At 37.8% G+C, this 26,559-nt stretch overlaps 1 protein-coding gene across 1 annotated transcript in view; it reads right to left on the reverse strand.

Annotated features, from left to right (window-relative positions):
* The window catches only part of LOC103778894 (calsyntenin-2-like), a gene marked incomplete at its 3' end in the record, with an annotated part of 167,337 nt that overhangs the window by 129,330 nt on the left and 11,448 nt on the right, over positions 1-26,559 (reverse strand). The window contains exon 4 of the mRNA XM_008946510.1: positions 17,545-17,687. Coding sequence (XP_008944758.1) covers positions 17,545-17,687 — 143 coding nt within the window. The remainder of the gene's footprint in view (positions 1-17,544; positions 17,688-26,559) is intronic.

Here is a 26,559-nt window from a genome sequence, read left to right on the forward strand (position 1 = left end):
CTCAAGTGTAAACTTAAAAGCCAGCATAACAGAGCAGCTTTGGTGCACTCAAAATGCAAAAAATCACAGTGCAATATCACACATGAAACAGAGTCTTCAATAAATTATACTGAATGGTAGCAGTTAATTCTTTCAATGCAAAGGAGTATTAAGTCTGAAAATTTCACAGGAGACAAAGAATAACTCTGAATAAATGTTACAACTAAAGCATCCACAAAACTACCTGAAACACCCAGCATCTATTTTTCTGTGCATTCAAGCTTCTGTTTCATAGAGTTTAGCTACTTAGGGGCTAAGATCACTACAGCTTATTTTGGCACCTTAAAGTATTTCCTATTAATTTTGAGAATAACAATGACTCAAGTTTTCACTTTTTTATTCAAAGCTGAACCTTCACTCTTAAATCTGCTTTCACATCTCTTCCAGTGTTTGTATTTTTGCAGCTTTATCATAGGTACAGAGTTCAAAACCTCATAATTTCATAATATAAGTATCCAAAAATGATTTAATAAACCATTATTATTTATCTATGGTTTAGATGTAATCTAGGGAGAAGTTAGTATCTTCTGATTAAGAGTCGCTCGAGGCTGAAGATAACTAACTTCATCTTCAGTATAGCAACGTCAAAAAATGGCTTAGGAAATAGTATGTTAGCTTCAACAAAGTAGCTGAACTCCATTCTCTTATTCTGGATCGCAGACACCAGTGATTATTCACATTAAGTTAAATTACAATGAAAGCTTAACTACTACAACTTTAGCTCCACCACTGCAGTCAGTGCTGTCCTTCTAGAAGGTCACTGTACAACCACCACTTCTACATCTGCAGTTACAGCATCAGGATGGACACACATGGAATATTCAGCGCTGGGCAGCTTAGTCCCTCTCTTCAGTGACTATAGCATAAAAACTTAAGAATACATCACCACAAGGGGTTTACTTCTATACCTGATTCTGCTCAACAAAGCCACAGTCATAGGTAAGAAATGCTCTACACAAGATATCTTTTACCTGTATGTCAGACCACAACAAGCAGATTACACAGGGACTCTAGAGAAAGTTGTCATTTATCTGCTCTGCTTTCATATGCAATATAAAAGCACAATTTCCAGTAAACAGTAGGCAGTGTCTTCTACTTAAGTCTTGCAGATTGAAGCATAAGACTATTTTGTTTTCAGTACCTCAGCTGAGTGTTGAGTGTTCAGCCCCATACCCAAGAGCCTTTGCTTCTCCAGTGACACTGACAATCTGCCATGCGTGGCATACCCTACAGCAGCACAGCCCTGGAGGGACTGGGCTGAGATCAACAGTGTATTTTGTAAAGAGCATCAAAGAGCTGACAGATGGCAACAGCTGTGCCAAATTTCATTTAAAGAGACACTTTTTAATCAAAAATTTTATAGGCAGCTTATGGGGCTCTTCACTGCACGTGCTTTTCTTTTTGTGCATATGATTTCCATTGCCTCTCACGATGCTCTTCCTAGTAGGCAGTTCCCACACACCAGCCAGTTCGCACAAATAAGGACAGCGCTGGGGGAGCATAAATGGGCCAAAATCCATAGAGGTCAGCAGAGGTTCATGATTTTCCCCTTTGGCCTACGTACAGTTTTAGTGAGACACTGCCCAAGTGAAGCACTGGGAGAGGAGGCCACATGGAAACACAGCTCCTGTCAAGTTACCTGTTGGGATCTAGAACCTTTACAGTCCTAAACAAAGAGTGCTAGTCCAAAAGTATCTAGAAATTGACGTTAAATTATTGTTATCCTTTCAATTCCAGCATACTTGTTAATGATAGTGTTATTTTCATTTAACTTCTATCCTCTGGATTCCACATCAAGTACATTAGCTGTCCCTGTCTTCATTTGTAACTATTTTCACAGAGCACACCTGGAACCTCTCCACGTCAAGCATCACAGTAAGGAGCTGAAGTCACATCAGAAATAGCCATTAAATCTGTCACAAGTACTGACAAATCATTCAAGTACCAATGCACCTATCAAAACTTGTGGTTTTAGCAGCTGGTTAAAAAGGGACCCACCTAACTGGACAATAACAACAAAACACATTAGGCCTGAAATACTGTGGGTACTATTTGTATCTGCACAATAACAGTCACTTGAATTTCTTGGTAGTGTAACAGGAATAAGTTAATTTTAAATGCTTGGAATAAAGTTTAATGAATTAAATAATTTAAAATCTAATGAATTAAATTGTAATTAAAGTATCATTTTCTTACGTAGATAAGTTTCTATAATAGACTGGTAATTATTCTCATATTAATCCATTTTTTCTGTTGTTTTAAAACTAACATGAAAAGGCAGGTAAATTATAGTACATTATGATTTTTAAAAACAAGGAAAAATCTGAAATTGAAAAATTCAACTTCCCCACATTTTCAAAGGTAATACAAATCTGGTTTTCAGTAGTTATATTACCATGCTAACTGCACACCACTGGTGTCACATTCAACCAAGTAACTAAAGCCTCATCACTTTACAGAACTAGTTATTTTTCTGTCCATCTTTGTATTATTTTCTAAATCTTAACATATGAGATAACACTAAAACTGAGGAAAACTTACTTGTGATGTGAATTAGCTTATTACAAAAATAGTGTAACACAAGTGTTTGTGTGTATACAGAATGCATATGCAGGTTAGTTTTGTCCAAAAGATGCTATTCTACAACAGAAGCTTCATAAATAATGTGCATCATAAATCTCTACAACATAGCTACCCATATTTTATCTATTCATGTTTTCTTGGGTTTCCAGTAAGAGCAGAGTGCACAAGTTCAGTGCCATGGAAGGGCATGAAAAAACAAACCAATTTACAATCCATTGAAGTTAAACAAGACACTGGGGTGGGAGCAGCAAAACAAAGAGGGAGCAACTACCCAAAGAAAAGGACTAGAGCATCAAAAAGCTGCAAAAAGCTGACCCATGCTGCTTAGATGGCACTGGTTGGAGATCTCACACCATTTAAACACACCGGCATGTCCTCCTAAATGAACTCAGCAGAGCCAGTTAGCTGGGCAGCACTAGTGTTTGACACTCTACAGGGACGCTAAGGAGGGTTCTGCAGCACCAGTGAGGTGGCAGAGTGTGTAATACTGCAAAAGTCTAACACTAATAATATATGTAGTTTTCCCAAAAAAAAAATTCTGAAGTCCACTGTTTCTGCTTGGCCCTCTCCTCATGACAAATGAGGCAACAACCCCCCGAAAAATGCTAAAAGTGTCTCTGCTGGGAACAGAATTAGGATAACACAGAGCAATTCACAAAAACCTCCTGGTTTTTACTTGGTGAGCAATTTCCTGCCTGAAAGATCTTTGTGACCTGACTGCATCCCTCAGTATACCTCCCACTTATTTTACCAGTTTATAGTAAATTCTTCTGGTTTAAAGAAGCCCTTGGTTATGCTATTGCTCATGCAGTCATTTTGCAGAGGAACCGTTACCATATTTACTTTAAATGCATAAATATCTCTCTTCACATAAAACGGCTGTGATCTGATTCATGTAAGAATTGTGATGTACAGAAAACTTACATGGGTGCTTCTTTTAGCTTCTACACTCCTCACAAAACACTTCTGTCTCTATTTTTCTTGCAGAAGAGCTTTTCAGGTAAATCAACAAAATACTTCTAATGCGGAGAGCTGCTGACTTGAAGCAGGAAAAACACACATTTCTGCTTAATATTTGCATCTATCCCTGCTTAATTAAGTATTTCCAAGGTGTTTCTAAAACACTGTCTGGTAGATTTTTATTAAAACGTAATTAAATAGTCCATGTATGTTAATTATATCAAATATAGCTAGAACTACAAGAGAAAAACCCTTCTAGAAGCTGCATACAACCAAGTATTGTTTGCTCCTCAGACTACTGTGGTCCCTTGCCAAGGACAGTGTGGCAGATGCAGCTCTATCTGCCTGCACACGCAGCTGGCTGTACCCTACTGCCTCATTTCTGTCCAGTGGCACAGCACTGATGTTGTGCTCTCCCTGCTCGCAATAGCCACAACGATCCCTACAGAGCCACACACGTGACTCCCTGGGCAAGCAGAGTTATTCTGGATTTCTGTCCACTACAGGGCAAATTGGGCAATTTGCACATTATGGTGAGCCACTTATTGGCATAAAATAAAACTGTAAAGAAAAACATCCATCTAGTTTCCTTGAAGGCCAAACAAGAACCATGCCAAAGACAGCTGAGGATTATGATCAGCAGGGAACTTGAGTTAATAGAATAAATTATTTTTGTAATAACATAGTTAAGAGCCACAGATTTAAGCAAAGCACACAGAAAGGCACAGGAACATTTGATGTCTCAGTAGTATGGCAATAATCAATTGCAAGAGAATTGCCACATGAATGTCACTTGTGAAGAATGAACAATTTTTCTCCTGTAGCTTAAAATATTCTGAAAGTAACATAATTTTAAATGTGCTACTTTAATTTTACAAATAATTCAGTCAATTTTGATCCAAATCTTAGCTCTCCGTGCAAGTTATCTTACCAGTTTCATGTAGTTACATAGCAGTAGCTAGTTCATGGAAACGTGGAACCTTCACATAAATTCCCAATGTCTCCACAACCAAAATATCTTTTCACAACCCAGTCTACCTGCTTATGAAAACTGGTGAATATTCAGAAAAGAGAATTTTAGGTAGCTCATCACAGTAACACTCAAGAGCTCACCTTTTCCACCTTGTCCACAGAGCTGTTTCCAAGCCCCACTGCCCGAAGACCGGTGGAGTTCCAACCCATGCACTATCTTCTCTACATTGCCTTTCAGTCTGAGAAACACGAGTCATCCTGACATCAGAGACTTGATCAATTTAATACAGAAGCATCAGGTTTTACTTACACATGGAGCAGTTGTTCTCAAATCCATTAACTAAATTCCTAGGCACTAGTCTAGCATCACTAGCAAGGAATCCCACCAGTGAAGATACCAAGAGATTCTCCAGACATCTGGCATAAGGTTAGGTATTTCTATTTGTGCCACTCTTTGGTTTTGGGGCTGGTTTTTTTTTTTAGTTCAAAATATACTAGATTTGGTACTAAATTAATATACCCAGCCAGCATACACTTTGACAACCTTTTGGAAATTTGACATAATTCACTTGGGAAGGTACCTTAAGTGCTATGGTGTATTTTTACTTGTACAGTTTTAGGGGCACTTTTAACCAGTAATGCAGACTGAGGGGCACTTAGAGGACATTTCAGTGTTGCTGCAACACAAGGATGACATCTTTCAAAAGCAAGGCTTGTACTATTTAACATGGGACCAAGAACAAAGAAGTATCTCATCTTTCTTCAGAGTGGTGCATCATTATGCATATAAATTTATGTGTTTTACAGAATAAATGTAGAGCAGTAATTAATGATTTACTTCCTTGTCTGCCTGCATTAGTTCAAGAACATTATTGAAGTTCATTCACCCCTCTCCTAATTTTTCAGAACAAACAGATAATAAAAAATAGTAATAGTGACAGCTTGGTATAAAAGTATCAGTCACAATGAGTTTAAAAAAATCTACCCAGATCTGTGTAACTCCTCTTTTTTAAACATCCATGTGTTTGTAAATGCAATGACACAAAAGATACCTCATAAGGCCTGAACTGGTCATATAATGAAAGAGGCTTATCATAAGTCAAAGAACAAAATAAATTAAGTTTTCAGCAGCCTTTGAAGATATTTAACTTAAATCCTTGACCATTAGTTGTGAAATGTGTAGAACACAGAAAACAATGTGTTCAGTGAACAAGGAAATTTTAGATGAGCCAGCACTGTTCACACACATTTTCTTTTTTTAACCTGGTAAGCAGTTTTGGACCAGAAGCTTCTACACCTTTATTTTGTTTATGGCTTAAAATTGAAACAAAAGAAAATTAAAAAGTTACACAACTCAATTAGTAAGGAAGAAATTTCAGCATAACACAGTGAGTGTAATTAGATTAAATAAAATGCTTTCTTCAATCCACATACTCAAAATCTGATTCACTTCCCTAAAGAAAAGAGAAGGTATGAAGCTAGTTTGAACAATTCTGAGAACTAGACTCTTATGACTGAAGTGAAAAGCTTCATTTATTACTCTTCCGTTTTTATTTGCAAAAGAAACAGTAATTACAATAATATAACAACATAGCTATAAAAATATAATAATAAAAAAGATTATCAAGGTTGTTTGGGGTTTGTTCATTTTGGGGCTGTTTTTTTTGTTTGTTTGTTTGTTGTTTTGTTTTGTTTTGTTTTTGAATTCTGCTCTTCTGTCACTTAATCTTCTGTAATATCTGAAGATCAAAGGAATATTAAAGAGCCAGAAGGGACAGTACGTGCAGTAAATGTCCTTTATATCTGGTAATAAAATCTTTCCTTTAAAAAGCTGTTTATAATTAAAAGTAAATTAATATATTGCAATTAACCTGAAACAAAGGCAGATGTCCAACAGCAGGACAAGTTTGAATCCCTACCAGTCTTTCACAACCTCTCCTCCAAAAATTTGTTCACAACAATTAACAAGAAAATTAAGTCCCACTGAGAAACAATGTCCAAATGAATTGAGGGCAGACAATGCAGCTTCTTCTTAAAGTGGCATTCCACTATTTATTTAAAGACTGCATTTAAAGTATTTTAGCATGTCTAACTGCCATATTTAAAATACAGAGAGGTCTATCTACTCATTCTTAATAGACTCTAAAAAAAAACACTAAAAGCATGTCAAATAAAAAAGTACTTACTTTCTATATGCTGTCAGGGTTCACAAGGGACATGTGGCCTTTCATGACTATTATGTGATTACAGTCAACACAGAACCGCTATACAAGATAATGCAATCTGGATATGAACCACTGCCAAGGTGTTCACTCAATGCAATCTGGTCATTTTGCCAGAAGAGTGAACTGTAAGAGCCAGTCTGCTGTCAACTATCTTCAACAGGCTTTCTTCTCTATTTTATGAGCACAAGACACAAGGAGCATTTTTGGCTCAGCAGTCATATAAAGTTAAACATTTGGCATTAGGAATTTTTATTTATAACTACCATTTTGTAGGTCTCTATTTTTGTGTGTATTCTACACATGCATAGTAAAGAGTGACAAGAAAGTTTGTATGCAAAGTTAAGGACTCTTTTTACAAGCAATTTTTTTTCCAATAAAATATATTTTTTCCAATTTATTTTCCAATAAAATAAGCAAGGCTTATATTGTACAGTGAAGCTTGTTCTCCCCTCTGAGCCATCTGAGAACAAACATGCAGACAAAGCTAGCTGACTTCAGCCAGGCAACTGTTATGGAGATCCCTTTCCATTCCCTAGCCAAGTGGCCTTCTCACTGCCAGCACAGGCTTCCTCTTCAAACCCATGGAAAGTGAGCAAGCACACTGCCTTTCTGATACAGCACCACAAGATCATGTGTCCTCCCACCCACTGCCTCTTTAGCAACTTGGATTTCTGACAGAAACGTCCACCCATAAAACCACAGGATCATAGGACAATTCAAGCTGGAAGGGACCTCAGAAGTTCTCTAGGCCAACGACCTGCTAAAATGTGGGGGCAGCTATGAACTCAGGTTACTCAGGGCTCTCTCTAGTTGGGTCTTGAAAACCGTTAAGGGTAGAGATGGTTCAGTGTCGCCAGGCGTTCAGGTCCAGTCTTTGACTGTCCTGCTGAAAGTTCTGCCTTAAGTACAGTCAGAATCCCCCTTGTTTCAATCCCTGTTGCCTCTCCTCTTCCCACAACAAAATGCCTGGCTCCATCTTCTCAAGCCCCTACTCATAGGTGCTGGGGGGCTACTGCTTTGTTGCCCCCAAACTGTCTATTCTTCAGGCTGAACAAGCCAAATTCCCTCAGCTTCTCCGTAAGGCAAGCGCTGCAGCCTCTGACCAGCCTCACTATGATGACTTTTATATAAAAATAAGGCCCACTTGTTTCTGTGGATGAATATTTGGGTTCTGTTTTCTTAGAAAGGCTTGGGTTGGAAGGCACCTTAAAGAGCATCTAGTTCCACCCCCTCGCCATGGGCAAGGACACCTCCCACTAAATCAGGATCATAATTTTGCAGATTCTGGCTAAACTGTGGTTACTATGGTCACGAGCTGACTTCCACTTCATCTCCATTTCTTTAGTTTCATGTTAAACAGAATTTGCACAGTTGCAGTTACAGAACTTATTTGATTCAGGAAAGGTGGAATAAACAGAACAGTCTTAAAATACAAAACCGACAGAGAATAAAAGCAAACCCCACCTCAAGAGTCTAGTCATCCACTACAATTCACCTGCAAAGGCCAACTACCTGAATGAAATAGGTATATATTTTGTGTAGCAGAATATCTAATGAGACAATTTTTCTTTATTGCTTTTTAAACCAACTTAAAGTATCTGTAAATGCAAGATGCAACACCAAATAAAAAAAAAAAAAAAAACCAAAAAAACCCACACACAACCAAAAAAAATAAAACCACCACAAAACAACACCATAGAGGCTAATCATTTAGGAAGCAAAGGCAACTTACACCTCCTTTCTGCCAAGCTCCTTTTGACAACCAGCACAGGAAGAGTAAAGGTGGCTGTGCAGCAGCTGAAATAAGGATCCTGACAACTGAACATATCAGATGTACTTGACTATGTCTGGTATGTCCACATGCTGTAGCTACATCAAAGCCACACAGCCTCTCTGGATTAGCAGAGATCTGAAAATGTAGGCAATTACTTTTTTTAAAGTCCCATGAAGCCTGTAATAACAAAATTCTGGTGAAATAAAAGCCCAGTAAAACCTAGCTGTGATATTAGCCTTGTTCTTAATAAGTCTCCTCAGAAAACACAGCAAATTCTTACAATATTTCTCTCAACTTGTCCTTGCAGCCTCTCTGGGATCAGGACTACTCCAAACATCCTAGTGACATTTCTCTACAAATGTAACAAAAGCTAAGAAAATACTTAGTTCCTTAAATCATGTGTTGTGTTTTCATCATAAATACTTGAATATTTTATCTCTTGATATGAAACCTATATGGCCAATAGCAAATGCAGGTCTATTAAAAGACAAGCACATCTAGCTCATCCCAGATTTTTAGTAAAAAACGGCACATTTCATTTCTTCTTCACAAAAGAGAACCCCAGGACTAAACACTCAAAAAAATTACTTTTTAATTTTGAGAAATAAAACCCCTAAAAATGTGCACACAATGTATGCTGTATCAAGCCTTCAGCCTTTTTGTAAGAACTCATTTCCCCTCTTCTTTCCACACTCCACTATTGGGCACGTTTTTCTCTGTCTGGTCTCTAGCTCTGCAACGTCTCAGTAGTGTCTCACTGGTGTAGAGCTGATGTGACGGCCATCGAGAGAGAGCTCTGGAACTACACTGATCTGTATCTAACAGGACTGTTAGCTCAGGATCCACGCTAATCCCATGGTTGCATCTATATCTACCTGCCTACATTGTAAAAGATAACAGAACAGAAAATACAGTAACAGTTGAGCACAGCAAATCCTCCTCGTGCTTGATGTTGCACAAGGAGACTGTGCTCAGTGCTGCGTAGTCACGGAGATAAAAAACACTCAGAAGTTAGTTTGGTTGGTTTTTTTTTAATAGTCTAAACACAGAAAAAAAAAAAAAAAAAAGGACAGTGGAGGAATCCTAGGCCAAGAGAACAAATGGGTTTGATCCAGTTTCACAAAGCCAGGAGCAGGAGAGTTCGGTTGAAAATCGATACCTCAAACCATCTGTCCAAAGTTTAAATTCTTTATATTCTCCTTCTCCCTCTTGCTTCATAAAAGTGTTATCACACACATTTTTTTAGGCTGCCCCAGCCAGCAAAGGGAGCAACAGCACCGACAGGCTTTTGAGAGAGTTTATTTTAGTCCAGAAAAAGAACAGCTTCTCAGCTGTGAGTGGTAACCAACCGGTTTAAAGGAAAGTGTGGTTTCTAAATCATTCTTTCCGTAAGAGAGTTGCTGACCAATAACCAAAGGGAATTAATGGGGATTAAATAATAACTAATTTAGCCTATTGATTTGACTTTTAAGGCAAGCCACAATCCTGTAGTGCCAATTTTGTTGCAGTAAACTTCAAAGTCGTGAAAATTCCAAGTCCACTTGTTACGTTGCTAACACTTCATGGTACTATAAATGATTTTTCTAAGTCTGCATAAGTAATGCTTCAAAGCTTTATAAATGATTTTTAAAAATTCATCATCTCCACCAAAGAATATGACAACACAGGAATATACACAAAGAAGGAAATATTTATGTGAAGGAGCTAGATGTAAGTGAACTAATGGACAGACCATGGAAAAAATTAAAGTATGAAGACAGATATAAGAGTGGAAGTTGTACGATGTGACTCAGAGTAGTTCTTCATTCCTTCACTTAGCTTCTCACACTACTTTCAGCCCTCCCTCTGAGTGTCCTTTACGTTACTGCAGTACTGAAAGTAAAGATGGACACAGATTTTGAATTCCCAGGTTGACATACCCTTGAAAGCAAGTAATGGACAGGTTATATTTACTACTTCTGGAATACCAAATAATGAAGAGAAACAAACTATGCAACAATTTAAAATGTAACAGGGATATCATTCTTGTTGGTTTCAACCTTTCACTGTCCCACTTCATGCCTTTCAGTTATGCTTGCTGTCAGCATTTTTCAAATAATTCAATTTATATCAATAAATGTTTAAAAATGCTTATGTGTACCTGAAATGGTAAGAACTTATTCAGTTATGATAGTCACTGCAAGCATAATGACAAAGAGGTTTTAATTCACCAGGGTTTTGTTATATCTTTCACTTGCTCACACAGGTGGCAAGCACTAATTTTAAGAAGATATCAGCCTGTTCAAACCTAAAGCAGCCTTCAGCTCACGCCACAGTAAGAGAATTATTCCTCACCCTTTTAATCTCAAAACAAGGTTCAGAAGCAACTATTTTACCTGAATTCTACCATGTGCTGTAAATGAGCATGAGACTGATACTACCAAAAAGTAATTCTACCCTTAAATCTTAAATTTGCTGACAAATCTGTTATGGCAATTTTGGAACATACTCAGATCACAAAAGTCCCATTTCAAAATGTTTGAAGTCACTTAACATCACAGAAGGGGAAGTACTATGTACTTCCTACGATGTTGTCCTTCCTGTAACCATCAGAATTTGAATTCCTAGCTGAGGAAACATCACCGATTTTACTTCTGCTGGAGTAGAATCCCTGCTTAACTACACAGCAAAAATTCCACCTCAAAAGCAAGTCACACTCTTAACTTACTGCAACAGAATTATTTTTTCCAGAATTATGTTTTCCAGAATTAACGGCTCTATACTGCATTTCTATATTTTACAACAATTAGGATCTTACAGGTGAAGTTGAAGGTTTCTAGCAGATTAGCAGGAAGGTCCAAGAAGACCATGTCTCTCAGTTTCCCCCATCCAGGAGAAGGCTGCTGGATAACAATAATTCCTACAGCACAATTCATTTGAATTTAGCACAAGTCTCTGTTACTTTGAACAGAACAATTCTATACATTGGTGTTCTATAGTTTTATTTTTTTTATAGAAAGATTTGTTTTACTTGCCCTGGTTCTGATGACAACACCACCAAGTTGTTAAACTTTGTTGGTTTTGTGTCTGTCAGTGTTTTAGGGTTTTTTTTTTTGAAGCCTTGGCATTTAGGACTCTGAACATTTAGGACTTCAAAAACCCGCATCTCTACAATAGTTTCCCAGTCCTTTATTCTACCTTAGGTTATGATCACCATGAAGAGATTCCTTTTCTGTCTTTAAAGGCTGCAGTCTTAATAAATGTAAACATCAAAAATAGAAGGGTAAATTAGCAGCAGGCGATTTTTATAAGCAACTGCAATACTCCATGGCTTCACTTCCAGTCCAGATTTTTCGATCACACAATTTCCATAGAAAAAAATTGAACACCGATGAATTCTGGGCATCATAAACCAACAGCATGTGTTAATTCTGGCTGATAGCGAGTTAAAATTGATAATATTCAGAGTCACAATTTGAAAAATATTTTCCATATTTTTAATGTTGTACCAAGAAGATTATTTCTGTTATTAATGCCGCTGCTTATCAATAAAAGTAAACAAACAAGAAGGCTAGACAGCTTCAAAGTTTAAAGCAGAGAAATGGGATTTCGTATTCAGCCCCTGGGTGTAAGTGGACTGACAACGGCTGGGTTTGCTGTGGTGCAGCTGACAAAACACACTCCTCTCAAGGGCTAAAATAACAAAGATGATTTGGGAGAGTTTGTGAATGCAGCTTTAGTTCAGGGAATACTCAGACATCCTTCCCAGCTGGTTTTATTGTCTCCTTATCCTTTACAGTGGTTTTAGCACAGCCAAAATGTAGTTAGAGACTGGGACTCCTTCTGAAAGGAAGCCTGATCTGCAACTGCTTCTGAGACATCCAGTACTGCCTGTGTGGAGCCAGGAGGACACACAGCAGATCTTTTTAAATAATGGCTATCTGTACATCTATCAAGAGCACAAAAGCAGCTAAAGACTTAATGGGCCCAACTAACTGTTCTAGAATTATCCAGCTTAACCTTGGTGCAACACTGCACTCAAACCCAAGCATATCAGCCCAGGAGTGACGAAGAGTTCGGCTTGCTCTTCACTTGCAAGGTGAAAAGGGCATTCATCACCTCCATCACCTCACAGTTCCAAAAGTTACCTCCTATTTCTCTGCTTCATTCTGTATCGATAGCACAATGGATAGACAAAGCCCCCTCCCCCCTTCAAGATGCTCACAGAGCTTTTAAGGGAGTAACATAAAAGGCGGTTGCTTAAAAAAAAAAAAAAATAATCTCCTCTGCCTAGTCATGGTGGACAGGATAAAAACTAATGGGCTAAAATTGCAGTACAGAGAGCTCAGGTTAAGCATCATGAAAAACAGTTAGTATGGTGAAGCGTGGAATAGATTGCCCAGGGAAGCTGTTACATCGCTGTCACTATAGATCTTTAAGATTAGGACAGAAAACTATTTATCAGGAGTGACACAGGTATAATGGGTCCTGCCTTAGGCAGGAGGATGGGCTGGAGACATCCTGAATTCCTTTCAGATCTATTTTTGCACAACATTGCTGATGAAATGGAGTCACTCTTATTAAAATGCAGACAGATGTCCTTTCCAAAGAGCCTTGCAAAATCCTACAGCATTTTGTGAGAGCTTCTTGCTATCACAGAAACAGAACGTTGTCAAATTGATTCAGCTGATCCCACCTTGTTTCTAGCCAAACCACTCCTAAGCTTTAAGTTAAATCCCTGAAGCCTCATAACCAGCCTGTGATAGCTGACAGTTGTATGGCTGACCCTGCAGGTAGGTGCAAGTCTAATCAAAGTTATATTCCCTATTTTGGGTAGATTTGACTATATTTCTTTAGAGATTCCTCCAAAGGATTTCCCTAAATGACAAAATAAGTACACCCATACTGGACCTCCACAATAATGCTTGAAGAGGAGGACTGAAGGCACAACCTATCTCTACAGAATTTGCTGTTTATTCATGGCTGGGGTGGGGGGGGTTGATTTTGTTGGGGGTTTTATCTGTGATATCCTGCAAAATGCTCCAGTCTGCTGTGGTAAGTACAGTAATTTTAAAAATCTGTTGTATCTCAACAACAGTTTGTGAAAATCCCTTTCAGATCAGGAATTGAAAAACTTAAGCTTGGGAAACTATCCCTATTACTTTGCACACTTAACCATTTGCCATGGTATTTTCAAGCTTTCCTTCAAAAGTAGGAGCCTGAAAATTGTACTTGCACAAAAAAGAGAAAGTGAATATGTTCATACCATGATAATTTTAAGAACCTTGTTTTTATGTATACTCCAATTATTGCACAATTCACAATAAATTCCTAAGATAAAGAGACACCAAAGACCATTCATTGCAATTTACTGAAAGTCTTCATGCTCCAGTTAAGAAATAGGCTGATCACATTTGACAGCCAGCATTTTCACAGGCACATTTAGTCCTGTTAGTTTCTTGTTAGTCCTCCCAGGAAACACAGACCTGTTGAGAGGGTAACTGCACAGATGATTTCCTTCTCCTCCTGTCATCACCCTTGATTTTAAACATTAGACAGAAGTGAGAAAATAAAGTGCAGATTATAGCCATTTTTCTTGTGACCCCTCCATGAACAGGGGTTTGACGTGCACCATAACGTGCATGCTACTAGAAGGGGTTGACAAGACAGTTAATAAAGGACTTAGTAGCCATAGAGATGAAAAAAGGTGCAGGTTTTAGGAACATTAGTTTCCAGGAGAGAAAACAAATTTATACCTTAGAGTAGGTCTAACTATGACAACCTAACAACCTATAGTCACAAGTAACATTTAAACTAAAAAAATGAGGATGCAAGAATGGGTATAGAGAACAAACCAAAGCACTGAGGGCAGAAAAGGCTCACTGATGAATACCAGATATCTCTTACGAGCTTAGTTCTGCTTCTGTGCATAGTAACAAAGTAGTTATTAGGTGAAAGACTATTGCATAGGTGAAAAATGTGAAATGCATAAACTACCTGTGCAGCCAGGCCACCGACCAGAGCAAGGTGATGTGTATGGTGCTCAAAGCATGCCTGGTAACACACAGCTCAGAGCTGCCAAACCTGCACCAGCTGCAGGCTCCTCTTGCTCAGCTGGGAGCATTTACAGCAAGTGGGACACACAGCCCTTCCCGGCTCCTCTCAGCCAGGGCTGCACCCCAGAACCGGGCCTGCCTGCAAGGAACAGTGCCCTCTGATGATCTGCTGGTGCCTGCTGTTAGTAGTGCATGTCTTGTCATCATTATAACCCTGGAGACAGCCGTGCTGGCCTGTCTACAGACAGCCCAGACCGCAACAGTAACTTTTATTTATAAGGCATAATGCTGAGAATCTGGAGACAAAAACTCAGGGAGGTTTACAGTCTCCAATGCATGGGCCCACCACGCTTGTTTTGACGCCACTTACTTTCTGAACTGACACTACTGCACCTCCTTTCTGCAGTTCCCCTTGCCTTGCCTATAAATGTAAGGACTACCGACCCTTGCTGTAGTGTAAGATCTCCACACTTAAGACATGGCCAGAGAAGCACTTCCACATTACAGTACTATTAAATATATACTGAATACCGTTAATGTAGCTATACCTATTTTCAGTTTTCCTCTACTAAAGAGATTACAGAAATTGAGTTTTCCATAAAGACCTACGATAAAATGAATTATATTAAGAAGCCAAATAAAATTACAGAAATTACAGCAGAAATTTAAAACAGAAATAAGAATTTACTCCAAAAATTTTAAAAGGCAAGAGACTTAGGAAAAAAAAAAACCACACTAGAGGTTTTTCCAAACAGGAATCCAGGCCCTTCAAGGAAATTAAGGGTTCAATGAGTATTACAATATTATGTCTGGATTGTAGTTCATAGGCTAAATGTAGAATATTAACTGGAAATGAACGATTAATATTAGGGAAAACATGCCAAGTGTTTTCCCTCCTAGACAGAATAATATTTCTTAAAATCAATAAATGAATAAACTAAATTAAAACTACTGTCTAATGTAACCTTTATCACAAAAGCCAGCCTGTCTGCACAAGTTCAGCCTTTCAAAGGATGATTTTCTAAAGAAGGGTAAATCCCTAATTCAAGAAAAACATGTTGATTATCCCAGTGTAAAAAAAGAAGAAAATAATCAGGCTTAAAAACCTCAGTCAGCAAAGATTTTATAGAAGTATCAGTGAAAACAGCACATCTGATTAACATCCCTGTCAGGATTCCAAGGGAATGCAAGTAAAAGAAGCAACTATGAGACGGAACATTCATAGTAACAGAAAAATCACCCCCAAATGAAAAGGGCATCTTTTCACCAGGATTTGATCTTCATTCCTAAATAACTGTACCCGTAGATTTCACAGATAGGTTTAGTTTAGTGAGGATTTCATCTAAGTTTACATTACAATTTTCCACAAACATTTGGAAGAACAAATTGCATACGTAGATTAAATTTACCATTACAAGAAGAAAGTGTACTCAAAAACATTACAGATAACAGCTTATCATTCAAAATCTCATTCCACATTTTTTGTTTGTTCTAACGTATAGTTGGCTTCTTGATGAATGCATTAAAAAAAAAAAGAATCTGGAAACACTTTTCCCTTTGCTTCAAAAACTCGTAACTGGATTAAGAAGGCCTTATCCTGAGCACCTTTGTATGAAGTGCACCTGGTCTGACCAGAATTAGTACCTCCCAGAGGCTGGCTACTTACCTCAGAAGAGACACTGATTGTGCCTCCATTAGCACGTAACTGGGTGCCATAGGAACTGATCAGCAGATGAAAGCACTTCATGCTGAGGTTGCCGGTGTCCATGCGTAAACATTGCTTGAGGCTTTTACCTCTTTGACCTCTGACTAAATTTAGCTGAGCCCCCTCCAATGAACATCCCCAGTGCATATATGATCGAGGAAGAAAAGCGTTCTGTGCAACCAAGAGCCATGGGGCACCACGAGTGACAAACCCATCTTGATAGTAAAATGGGGTTCAGTACACAAAAGGCACTTGTGAATCTGTGTTTTGCAGGGTACGAGTCTATGTCAGGGTATGCTTGTGGGGAAAATGGCTGACAATTCCTTCACAATGCTGTAAAATTCTGCAAAGTTGTTGTACTTTGACACTAAGTAACTTTTGACAGCTTACTGAACACGCCTGTATTCCACAGGAACAAGGATACTCATCTTCACCAGTTCCTTTCCTTATAAAAGATCAACCTTCTTAAGCAATATAATCTTTTCAAAACTGAACCTTTCCAGGACCTTCAGAGCACCATCAATCAAGCCTTAACGTTCTCTCCTGTCATCAAAAAAATATTTTTAATGAAACAGGGAATTTAAAAGAAAACTTGCCTGATGTGCAAAGGTACCATTTTCTGCTTAAGGAACTCATAATATGAGAGACCAAGTGTCAGGAAAAACAGAATTAATACAAGTAAAACCTTCTATATGACATACATCTATCAAACAGCAACCAGAGCAAAACTCTTCAAAATCTTCATTAAATTTTCTGTCCAAGTCTTGACAGTTATGAAGTACTAAGAGAGTAACATAAGAGCAACTTTAAATATTTATCACATAGTTTGTCCATAGCCAGGGAGCAGAATGGAAATGGAAGAAGCAGAGGGCGTTATAATAAACAAAATTAACTATGTATTATTACTTTAGGCAAGTGTAATGCTTTATTTCTATAAAAATAATTTAAAATTTAAATATAATTATATAACTCTTATATTTTCATTTAAAAACATGCTGATAGGGGAAGCATGCCATATTACAGTGTTTATAATCACTCAGTTTCACAACAAAGAAGCAGAGACGTTCATTGTAGGACACCTCATTTCAAGGTCTGTGGGCCAATGGTCAAGTCTTGAGAACTTGGATACAACCTCTAAAGATGTTCTTCAGATTACATTATCTCTGCACCACAAATTAATTTCTTACAAATGCTGATAACTTCATAACACAATGTGTAAGTTCAAAAGTTGCTGTAAATGTAGGTTCCTACCTGCAAATGGAACAGGAGCATCTTTATCCAAAGCAACAAGTGGAGGATCCAAAATTACAGTGTCATTGTTTTCGGTTATGATTCCATGGTACGATGTCTCAATCCAGGGCTTGTGCTTGTTCACTAGAAAATAAATAGTATGGCTAATTAATTTGATTTGCTTTTTACATCAATTTAGCTCATTTTATCTTTCAAGTATTTAATGTACTTCAAATATTAATGTTATTACTCAAAAGCCACTAACACAGGATCCCAAGCCAGCGTGATAGGCACACTGTACCACAATTCACTGATGAGAAAAACCAACACTTACAGACATCCTTCCAGTTAAGACACCCGAACAAAAAGCCCAAATATTTTTAATGTGTTCCCAACTGTCAGACATAATTAGGGTCAGACACTTTTGAAGAGATTGCTTCCAGTTGCAAAACTGTGATGCAAGAGGAAGTATGTTCAGGGAAACCAACACTTGTGAAGAGACAAAGGCAAGCAGAAGTGCAGGTGAGGACACTGGACTCTTGGTCAACTTCTCATTTCATATTTTTTGAAAAACAGCTAAAATTGTTTTTGTGCTCTGAACATTGCAGACAAAAAATAAACTTCCACATTTTAGTCACTTTGATAAAAGCTGCCATCTCTTTTCCATTTAGCCAGCTTCAGTTATGCTTAAATGGGATCTCAAGTTTTTCTGAAAAAATCTGCCCTTCAAATACAATGGTTGAATATTACAATAGTTGGGCTCAAAGTCCCTAGGAAGATCACACAAACAGACACTTCTAAAGCATGGGACATACCAGGCGGAATCAGATTGTCTTAAGAAACCTTTGATTGTGCATCCCTCTCACCAATCATCTCCCATTTATTTATTGGACAGCATGAAGATGCATTTTCCCCTTTTTATTTTGTAAGAGGCTTAGCTTTGCTATGCTTATAAGAAGCATTTTGTTCCTGAAGCCACAGTCTGAATGTTACATTTTTGGAAATCCTTTGTAAGTAATACAGTGGTGCCAGCCAAAACAAATTGCAGTTCAAAAATGTACTACCCAGGCATGAGTGAACACTGCACTAGGGAATATCTACCACGTTTTCACCAAGTCCAGATGCAAGGTAATTTTTGTACCTATTAGCTACTTGTATCAGATGCAGAGGAAAACATCTGGTGAGATAAGACAAATCACCTCAAAAATGAAGATTTTATGGCCCACCCCCCACCCTGCCAAACTCCTTCCTGCCTCATCTTCTGTAAACCCCCCAGAGTTGAATCAGTTTCAGTTTTGTTCCACATAGTCTCTTCTATGTGAAGAAAAAAGAGCAAGACAGAGGGCTCTGGCCGCAGCCAAAGTGCTGGGCAATTAACAAATTCTTTTGTTCAGCAACTACTTGGAAGAAGCAAGCAAATATATTTATGGCAAACTGAAGTTCATTCTTTTTCCTCTTAGTTTCATTGTTTAATCGTTAGGAAACTGTGGCTCAGGAAGAATGACTTAAGGTCCTTCTAAAGCTGAATTGTTTTGTATTCTAACCACTACTATGAGAACTTTGAGTTCATTTCTATGTTACAATATATATTCTTTCAGAAAAAAAAAGCATGCTTATCTTCATACTGGTTTTGCCCATTTTTGCAATAACTAAGCAATGGGAAGATTGAACTGGGGAAAGGTGAATTGGAAAACAGGGAAATCGATTCTCTTCATCTTCTAATGACTGCCAGAGGAGAGATTGGCAAGTTTATGCAATAGGATGAAGGCCAAAAGTCTTGTCCTGTTGAAAGAGGAGAAGCGATGGATGCAGTTTGAGAGTGTTGTATGGCATTTGGTATTCCACTCTGCGGGCAGCTAAAGTATTCTGCATCTGGTATTTGACTGTGTGAGTTGCCTGAGCATCCAGACACATCAATATGCCCCACTGGTACTGTGATATGACTCACAGGCCGTGACTGGCACAGGGTGTACAAAACACAACGCGACCTCTTGACTGAGGGCAGATACAATTTAACAATAATGAACTAGTAAACAGGAATTTCTGTGGAAAAGGAACTCCGTATGCAACTAAGCGTTAAAGCACCAAATCCAGCTTTTCCTTCCTCCTGATTCACTTAATTGCCTGAACTCTCACAAAAGCCACAAACAAACTAAAAAAACCCCAAAGCATAAAAACTCTCTTCCTCCTACTATACATTCTACAGAATGGTTTTGATAAACATTTTTGCTTAAGAAACAGTCTCAGTATGCAGTGACTGCAATTCTACTGCCCTTATCTTTTTTCCATTAGTGTGCCAGAAGCAACAACAACAGTCAAATGAGTGACAGCAACATAATTCCTTAAATTATGTTGGGGTGGGAAGTGAGGAAAGAACATTAAGAACAAGTTCTAGCCCTAGACCTCTGAGACTGGTATTAGGAAGAACAAATGAACAACAAAACAAAAGAAAAATACAATAAAAGGTCAAATTATTTGCAAACTCTTCTGAGGTACATTTCCAAAGGAAAAACTACAACTATGCAGGCGTAACATTTGACGTCGAAATTTTAAAAGTAATGGAAATCATCCATGCTCTTTAGGAGTGTAAAACAATTCTTTTCCATTAGGAGATCTATTCATTTGAAGTACTTTCACATCATTAAAAATATTCATCTTTTTACTCTGTTTTGGATACTTGTTTTAAAATAAGAAAACTATGCTACTAAGATAAGTAGCTGGTGTTCTGTTTAGGGGGATATTTATATTTTCTCTGCTAAAGTTGCTACTATATTAACAGAAAAACTTACTAAATGCATATACCAATATATAAGCTTTCTTAAGATACTAGATTATAAAAAGAACCCTTTAAATATAGCATGATTAACAAATACTTCATATTTCTTCCTTCAAGACGAAAGGGCAGCTACAAAATGTTAGAGTCATTCAAACCAGTATTTATCCTCACATCAAAATACCTCTCATAAACCTCTGATATTAAAACAAACAATTTTAAATATTAACTTTTAAATATTTTGTCCCATCTCATTCTAGCTAATGATTCAAATGTCAAGATATTTGAAAAGTCCATAGTTTTAAATACAAATTAGATATTCTTCTAGTTGTGCCCCCTTTTTAAGAGGATGATCTTTTTCCTCCCTTATCTATTCTCTCTACTTTTTTAATATTAATGTATTGAAGTAAAAAAACCTGCAACTCAGCCACTAACTCCTCTGCCTTAGAGCAGGTTCTGCACCTCAAAACATGACTTCTTTTAACTTAGGCAATAGATCCTTTTACCCTCCATTTTTCTCGCCCTGACCCTCAAGCAATTATCTTTATTACTTTAGAAAAATTAATTTATTATGTTTGAAATAGACTAATGGGCATTCAGACCCAGGCTGTACTAATGTTAAGGGAAGTAATTCGTGGTTTAGACAACATATCTAAAATATTGGCAGAAAATAAACCAATCAATTTTCGGGTCAGGTTGCCAAAGACGCCGTAATGCCACGTAGCATTTACTTAAACACCAGAACCAAAAAGTTTTACCAAGCTGTCTACTTTAGACTGCATGAAAATGTACGTTTAAATAGAAAAATAATTTTTTTTTTAAAAATCACAGTATTTAAGAAATTGTGTAATTTCCATTATATAATGTGTTTATTGGAAGTTCATGAAGATTAACATATACATTATTGGAAATTTTATAAACTGTAATATAGGGTGGGTTATTTTTATTTTTATCATTAACATGGAAGAGGGACAAAGAGTTAAAAATATTTTAATGTTTCTCAGTAGTGCTCACAATAACATTCTATAAAAAAAGTGATAGGCAAACTGTATTTTTTGACTTGCATTTGATAAAGATGATGGAAGAAATCTATATATAGATTTGTAAGTAAAGTTTCATGAACTTTGACAGCAGAGTGCTATACAGCAAGATAAACAAAAAAGCAAACCAGCTGGATACTCAGCAGATAACAACTACACAGAAAATTCTTTTCCCTCTTATAGTGTATTAAGCTGCAGTACGATACATTAATCCTAAAACAATTTTTAAAAAAGGAAAGAAAAAAGTGTGTTTTTGTCTTTTTTGTAAAAGATCTTCTCCAAAAGCATTCATGCTTTCCCTTTTCCTTGCATTTGCCTCGCTGTGTAAAAGCTGAAATCAGTGCAATGCTTTCATGACTTCCAAGTTGCATTATGGTGAATATGAATCTTAATGTATTTAGTTAAGGTGTACAGATGAAATGTAGCTGTGCTGTGGGCTGATTTTTTAAAACTTGTCTCCCTTCCTGTAATTTATTCATCATTCTTATATAAATACTAATGTAAATAATTTGAAGCATCTAGAATAAGGCAATTAATATTTTTCCTTTATTACAGTCAGAGGTCAATTCATCAAAATTTGGATGCACCAGTTCTGCATTTTCATTGCTTGTCCCACCAAAGCTGTGATTAGAAGCCTTTGGATGTAATTAAACCATCTTGCTAGAAAACTGCCACTCTGTGTTCCATCTGCAAATGCACTTGGCACCTAAAACAATGAAGCAGAAAAAGGCAAAAGAAAAACAAACTCATTCAGTAGAGTCTGCAGGAAATCTCATGTCCCCAGGCATGTCGTCATGAAAGTCAGTTCAAGGACCAGTTCCAAAATTTAGCAAAATGAATACAGAGAAAGGCCAGAAGATGTTTAGAAGCCTCAAAATACACAGAACTCCTACATTCTACTTTGGTGCCTTTTCCCCAACCTCTGCAGAGTGCCCTGGGTTTAACCCCTTCCACACGTAAACCCCCATCCCCCTACTTGCCATCTGATACAGGGTAAAAAACCCAACGAACCCCTCACGCCAAACTCCCCTACAAACTACAAGTGCACCTCAGCACTTTACACCTGCACCTCTGCATCAGAGGCAGAACAAAATCACAGACAAGACATTGATACATCAGCAGTGGGAAAGGAAACTATCAGCCACCTCCCAAGCCAAGCTTTTTGGCAATCTACCAAAAAAAGCACTTTGCTCTGAGTGTGGCTGCAGGTACACAAGCCTCTGTGTCTGTAAAGCCTACAAGATTAAACAACAACGGTCTATCAGAATGCAAGACGTACACAGGGCTTCCTGAAGGCAATCATGCTCTCTGTAAATTAAATATTCCAAGTCTCAGTGCCTGTGACTAGAACTGCCATTTGTCAGTGCAGAAGTACCTTTGCAACTGACCACAGGATAGACAAACTGTACGAGGACACCACCTGATGAGGAAAGGCATCTTCTCTATAACCCACGAGAGACACGTGCTTGGAATGGGAGGAGTGGGTGGGAAGCAGCATGTGTACAAGAAATACAGTACAACAGTATTTCCAAAATTCAGATGGTTTCAAACTTAAAATACTTTGAAAATGTCACTGATCCAAAAATAATACATTATAGAAGAACTATGAAAGAAAAAAAAGTGAACATTAGAAGCTAACTACTGACACTAGAGCAGAGTCGATATTGTCTAGCTGATTTAACTGCTGATTTCTAAGATTTCGGAAGTTAAAACCTGAGGTAGCAAATAATAACAGTTAAGAATTGCTTTATGAATGAGAATGTTTGTTGTTTTTTTTTTCCAAAACAGCATAATGGATCTACTTTCCATTTAAATGTGCTTATAATATGCTCTCTCATCTCTATCTCTAGCTTAAAGAGGTTGTCGATTCTGGCAAAATCGGCAGAAAATTCAGGCCTTCTTACCACTTAGTTCATCTCTAAGTGCTTTCCATCTGCTAACTTCAATGATCTTCAACTCAGCCTGTTGGAATCCTGTCTAAGTGTCAGAAGGCTTCCCATAAAAAAAACCCTGCCAAACTGAGGATGCTTAGGAAACCTTTTAAGCATCTGCATGAAAACCCACTAACTTCTGCAGAACGACTGACTGAACCTCAAGCCCTGTGCAGCCTGTACTACCAGCAACAAGTCCGTATCTTATACAGCAAGAGAGACTGTTTCTAACATCCTATTAGGAGGACACTGCACAACATAAAACCCCTAATGAGCAGGTGACATACTGACATCTCCAACGCATGATCATTATGGCTGCAAAATCCTCCTCCCCAGAGCTGGATGCCATTGGTTTGGCAGCCCACGCCTCCTTTGGCGTGACACTTAGCTGGGTAAATGTCACAATGAGATTTGTTGGGTCAGCAAAGGCCAGAGTTCTAGCTCATTGTTTCAGGTATTTCAGAGAAAAAAAGGCTACTGAAAACCAGAATTTTTCCACTGTTAAAATCCAGCAGCCTTTTCTGTGAGTAGCTTTAACAGCCCTGGCTTTTGATCAAAAAGTAGCAACTGCACCTTCAGTGCTGTATCCAGTTTTGGGCACCACGGTACAAGAAGGACATGAGGTGCTGGAGCGGGTCCAGAGAAGGGCAAGGAGGCTGGTGAGAGGGCTGGAAAACATGCCTTATGGGGACCAGCTGAGGGAACTGGGGTTGTTTAGTCTGGAGGAGACTGAGAGGAGACCTCATTGCTCTCTACAACTACCTAAAAGGAGGTTGTAGTGAGGCTGGTGTTGGTCTCTTCTCCCAAATTCCTGATGACAGGATCAGGGGAAATGGCCTCAAGTTGCACCAGGGAAGATTTTGATTATATATTAGGCAGAATTTCTTCACTGAGAGAGTGGTTAGACTGTGGAATGAACTGTCCAGGGAGGTGGTGGAGTCATCATCCCTGGAGGTGTTCAAAAAACGAGTGGATGTGACACTTGAGGCTGTGGTCTAGTGGTTAGGGAAGTGTTGGCAAGAAGGTAGGACTTGATCCTGAAGGTCCTTTCCAACCATGGTGGTTCTATGATTTTATGATTCAGAGGGGAAGGGGGAGAGGACAGAAGATCATTTTTATTCACAAATGTGTATTGGGTCATGCTCACTCTTACACAATCAAGAACACTCTCATCCTTAACAGAAATTTGCTGGAGTCTCCAGTAAGTCTAGCTACTGATAGCAGGAATATTTTCAAGACTGTTTCCAATATGAAAGTCCTGTTCACATAGTTCATACACGTGAGTGTATGGTGCACATGTAGCTTTATTACACAGCAGACCTTAATTCCTCCAAAATACAGCCTGAGGTGCAAACCTGGATTTCCTGCAATGCCTGCTCCAAAGGGGCTGCGGCTGGAAACCAAAGATGCAAACAAAACCCTAAAATTTCAGCAAGTAGCAATCAAGAACAAGGCGTTGAGAAGAGCAGCAGATCTAGGGTCTCAAGTCACTAAAGAAAGGAGGATTAGGAGATTGAAGGCTTCCTCTACAAGGCAGAGAAAACAGGGCCATGGGTACTAAAAATGGCCCGGGAGGTTGGAGAAATGAATGTATGTTTGCATTTTACAGGATTAAATCTAGCTCAGCATTAGGAAAAAAAAAGCATTGAGTGGTGGTATGAGCAGAAAACAGAACACCTCCCTACCTACAAAAGAAACCAAAAACTTTCCTGAAACTTTCACATCTAAAATGCATTTTATACATTTTGTCAAAGATAAATTGTAAAAAAGAAATTTATTCTTTAAACTTAGTTCTCCATGTGATGCCATTGCCTGAAACACTGAAACACCAGTAGTTATGTTCTGGCTTTACTTTTAGATAGATATCCTCAAATCATAATGCTTTATGTGTTTTTACATAAAATAATAATGTGAAATTCCTTCCCCAATCAAGGCAATGTGAGTTTTGACACTAAGCTCAGTTAAAGCAGAATTTATATGATTTATGAGATGTGATTATGAGACTTGAACTCTTTGGAGAACATTTTAACTAAAGAATATATTATCAGCAGTGCATCTCAGCAGCATTAAATGACTCAGTGGAGATGCTACAGATAAGCTGGCATTGGTTTGATCACACTGCACTACAAAAACCTATTTTGCACAAAACAGACTGCACAAGAAAGCCTTCAGCAATAAGCACATTTTCTGGCCCCCAACCAAAGGCTTTTCAATAACGACAATTCCCATTAGCAAAATTCATTTTTACATTAAAAAAGGGGGGAAATTTGAGGTAGAGGACTGTTTTGTTAAAAGCTCACACATATTACGACCTTTTTTGACCAAAAGCATTAAGTGCCTTATCTAAGAGACTTGATTATATTAGGCATTCATCTATCAGTTATTTCTAAAAATCAAATAACATATTTTGTATTTATGTTATGCTTAGAAGTTTCTAAGCTTGATTCTCTTGTAAAAATGGGGGGGTTAGAGTGGAGGAGAGAGGTTATTTTTAACACTGACCAAATCAATATTAAGCATTTAACAGGAACTTACTAAATGCTTTGGTCAACCCAAGTCTGTAATGTTCAGGAAAAAGAGTCTAGATAAAACTTTAGTAAAAGTCTACTCACAATAATGATATGTAAAACTTAGAAGCATTTTTACTTTTGTCCCTTGTTTCTGAAAAGCACATTTTGAATTTACATGTGCCTATAAGAATAAACCTTTACATTGTGCCTCGCTGTTATCTGGTAGGTAATGGACCACAGAGTTGTGCTCTCTGTGCCTTAAACTGCCTCTAAGCTCACAAGTTATTTTTATTACTATAAAAGAGATTTCATTTCCTTCATTAAGATGTCCAGTCCTTATAAATTTACCTGCTGAAATTTCTCATAAGAAGCAGACTACAGAGAATGCAAAACTGAATTCTGAACTACCACAGCCTATATGTCTCAATAATATACACAGAACAAGAAGTTGCCTGTGTACTATGTGTCTTAGGGAAAGTATTTAATAACATTAAGTTTTCATTCATGTCACAAGCACAGAAAAAGATCACATACAAATGAGGCTGTGCTTTCCTGTGTATTTAGTTGTGCTCAAAAAACATTTCACTTTTTCTTGCTTACCAATGCTGACAAAATTCAACACAAATTTCTTGTGAGCAGCTTCATTCTCATTTAAAAATACATAAAACCTTGAGATCTGCAACATTTAATCCCTCTATAATTTATTTTAACTTTCTTCAATATTTAATAACTCCATATTCACTATATGAAGCTGCCCCATTCTTAAATGCTTTATCTTTGTT

Source organism: Merops nubicus, unplaced genomic scaffold (assembly GCF_000691845.1).
Source record: "Merops nubicus isolate BGI_N331 unplaced genomic scaffold, ASM69184v1 scaffold14058, whole genome shotgun sequence".
Taxonomy (NCBI): domain Eukaryota; kingdom Metazoa; phylum Chordata; class Aves; order Coraciiformes; family Meropidae; genus Merops; species Merops nubicus.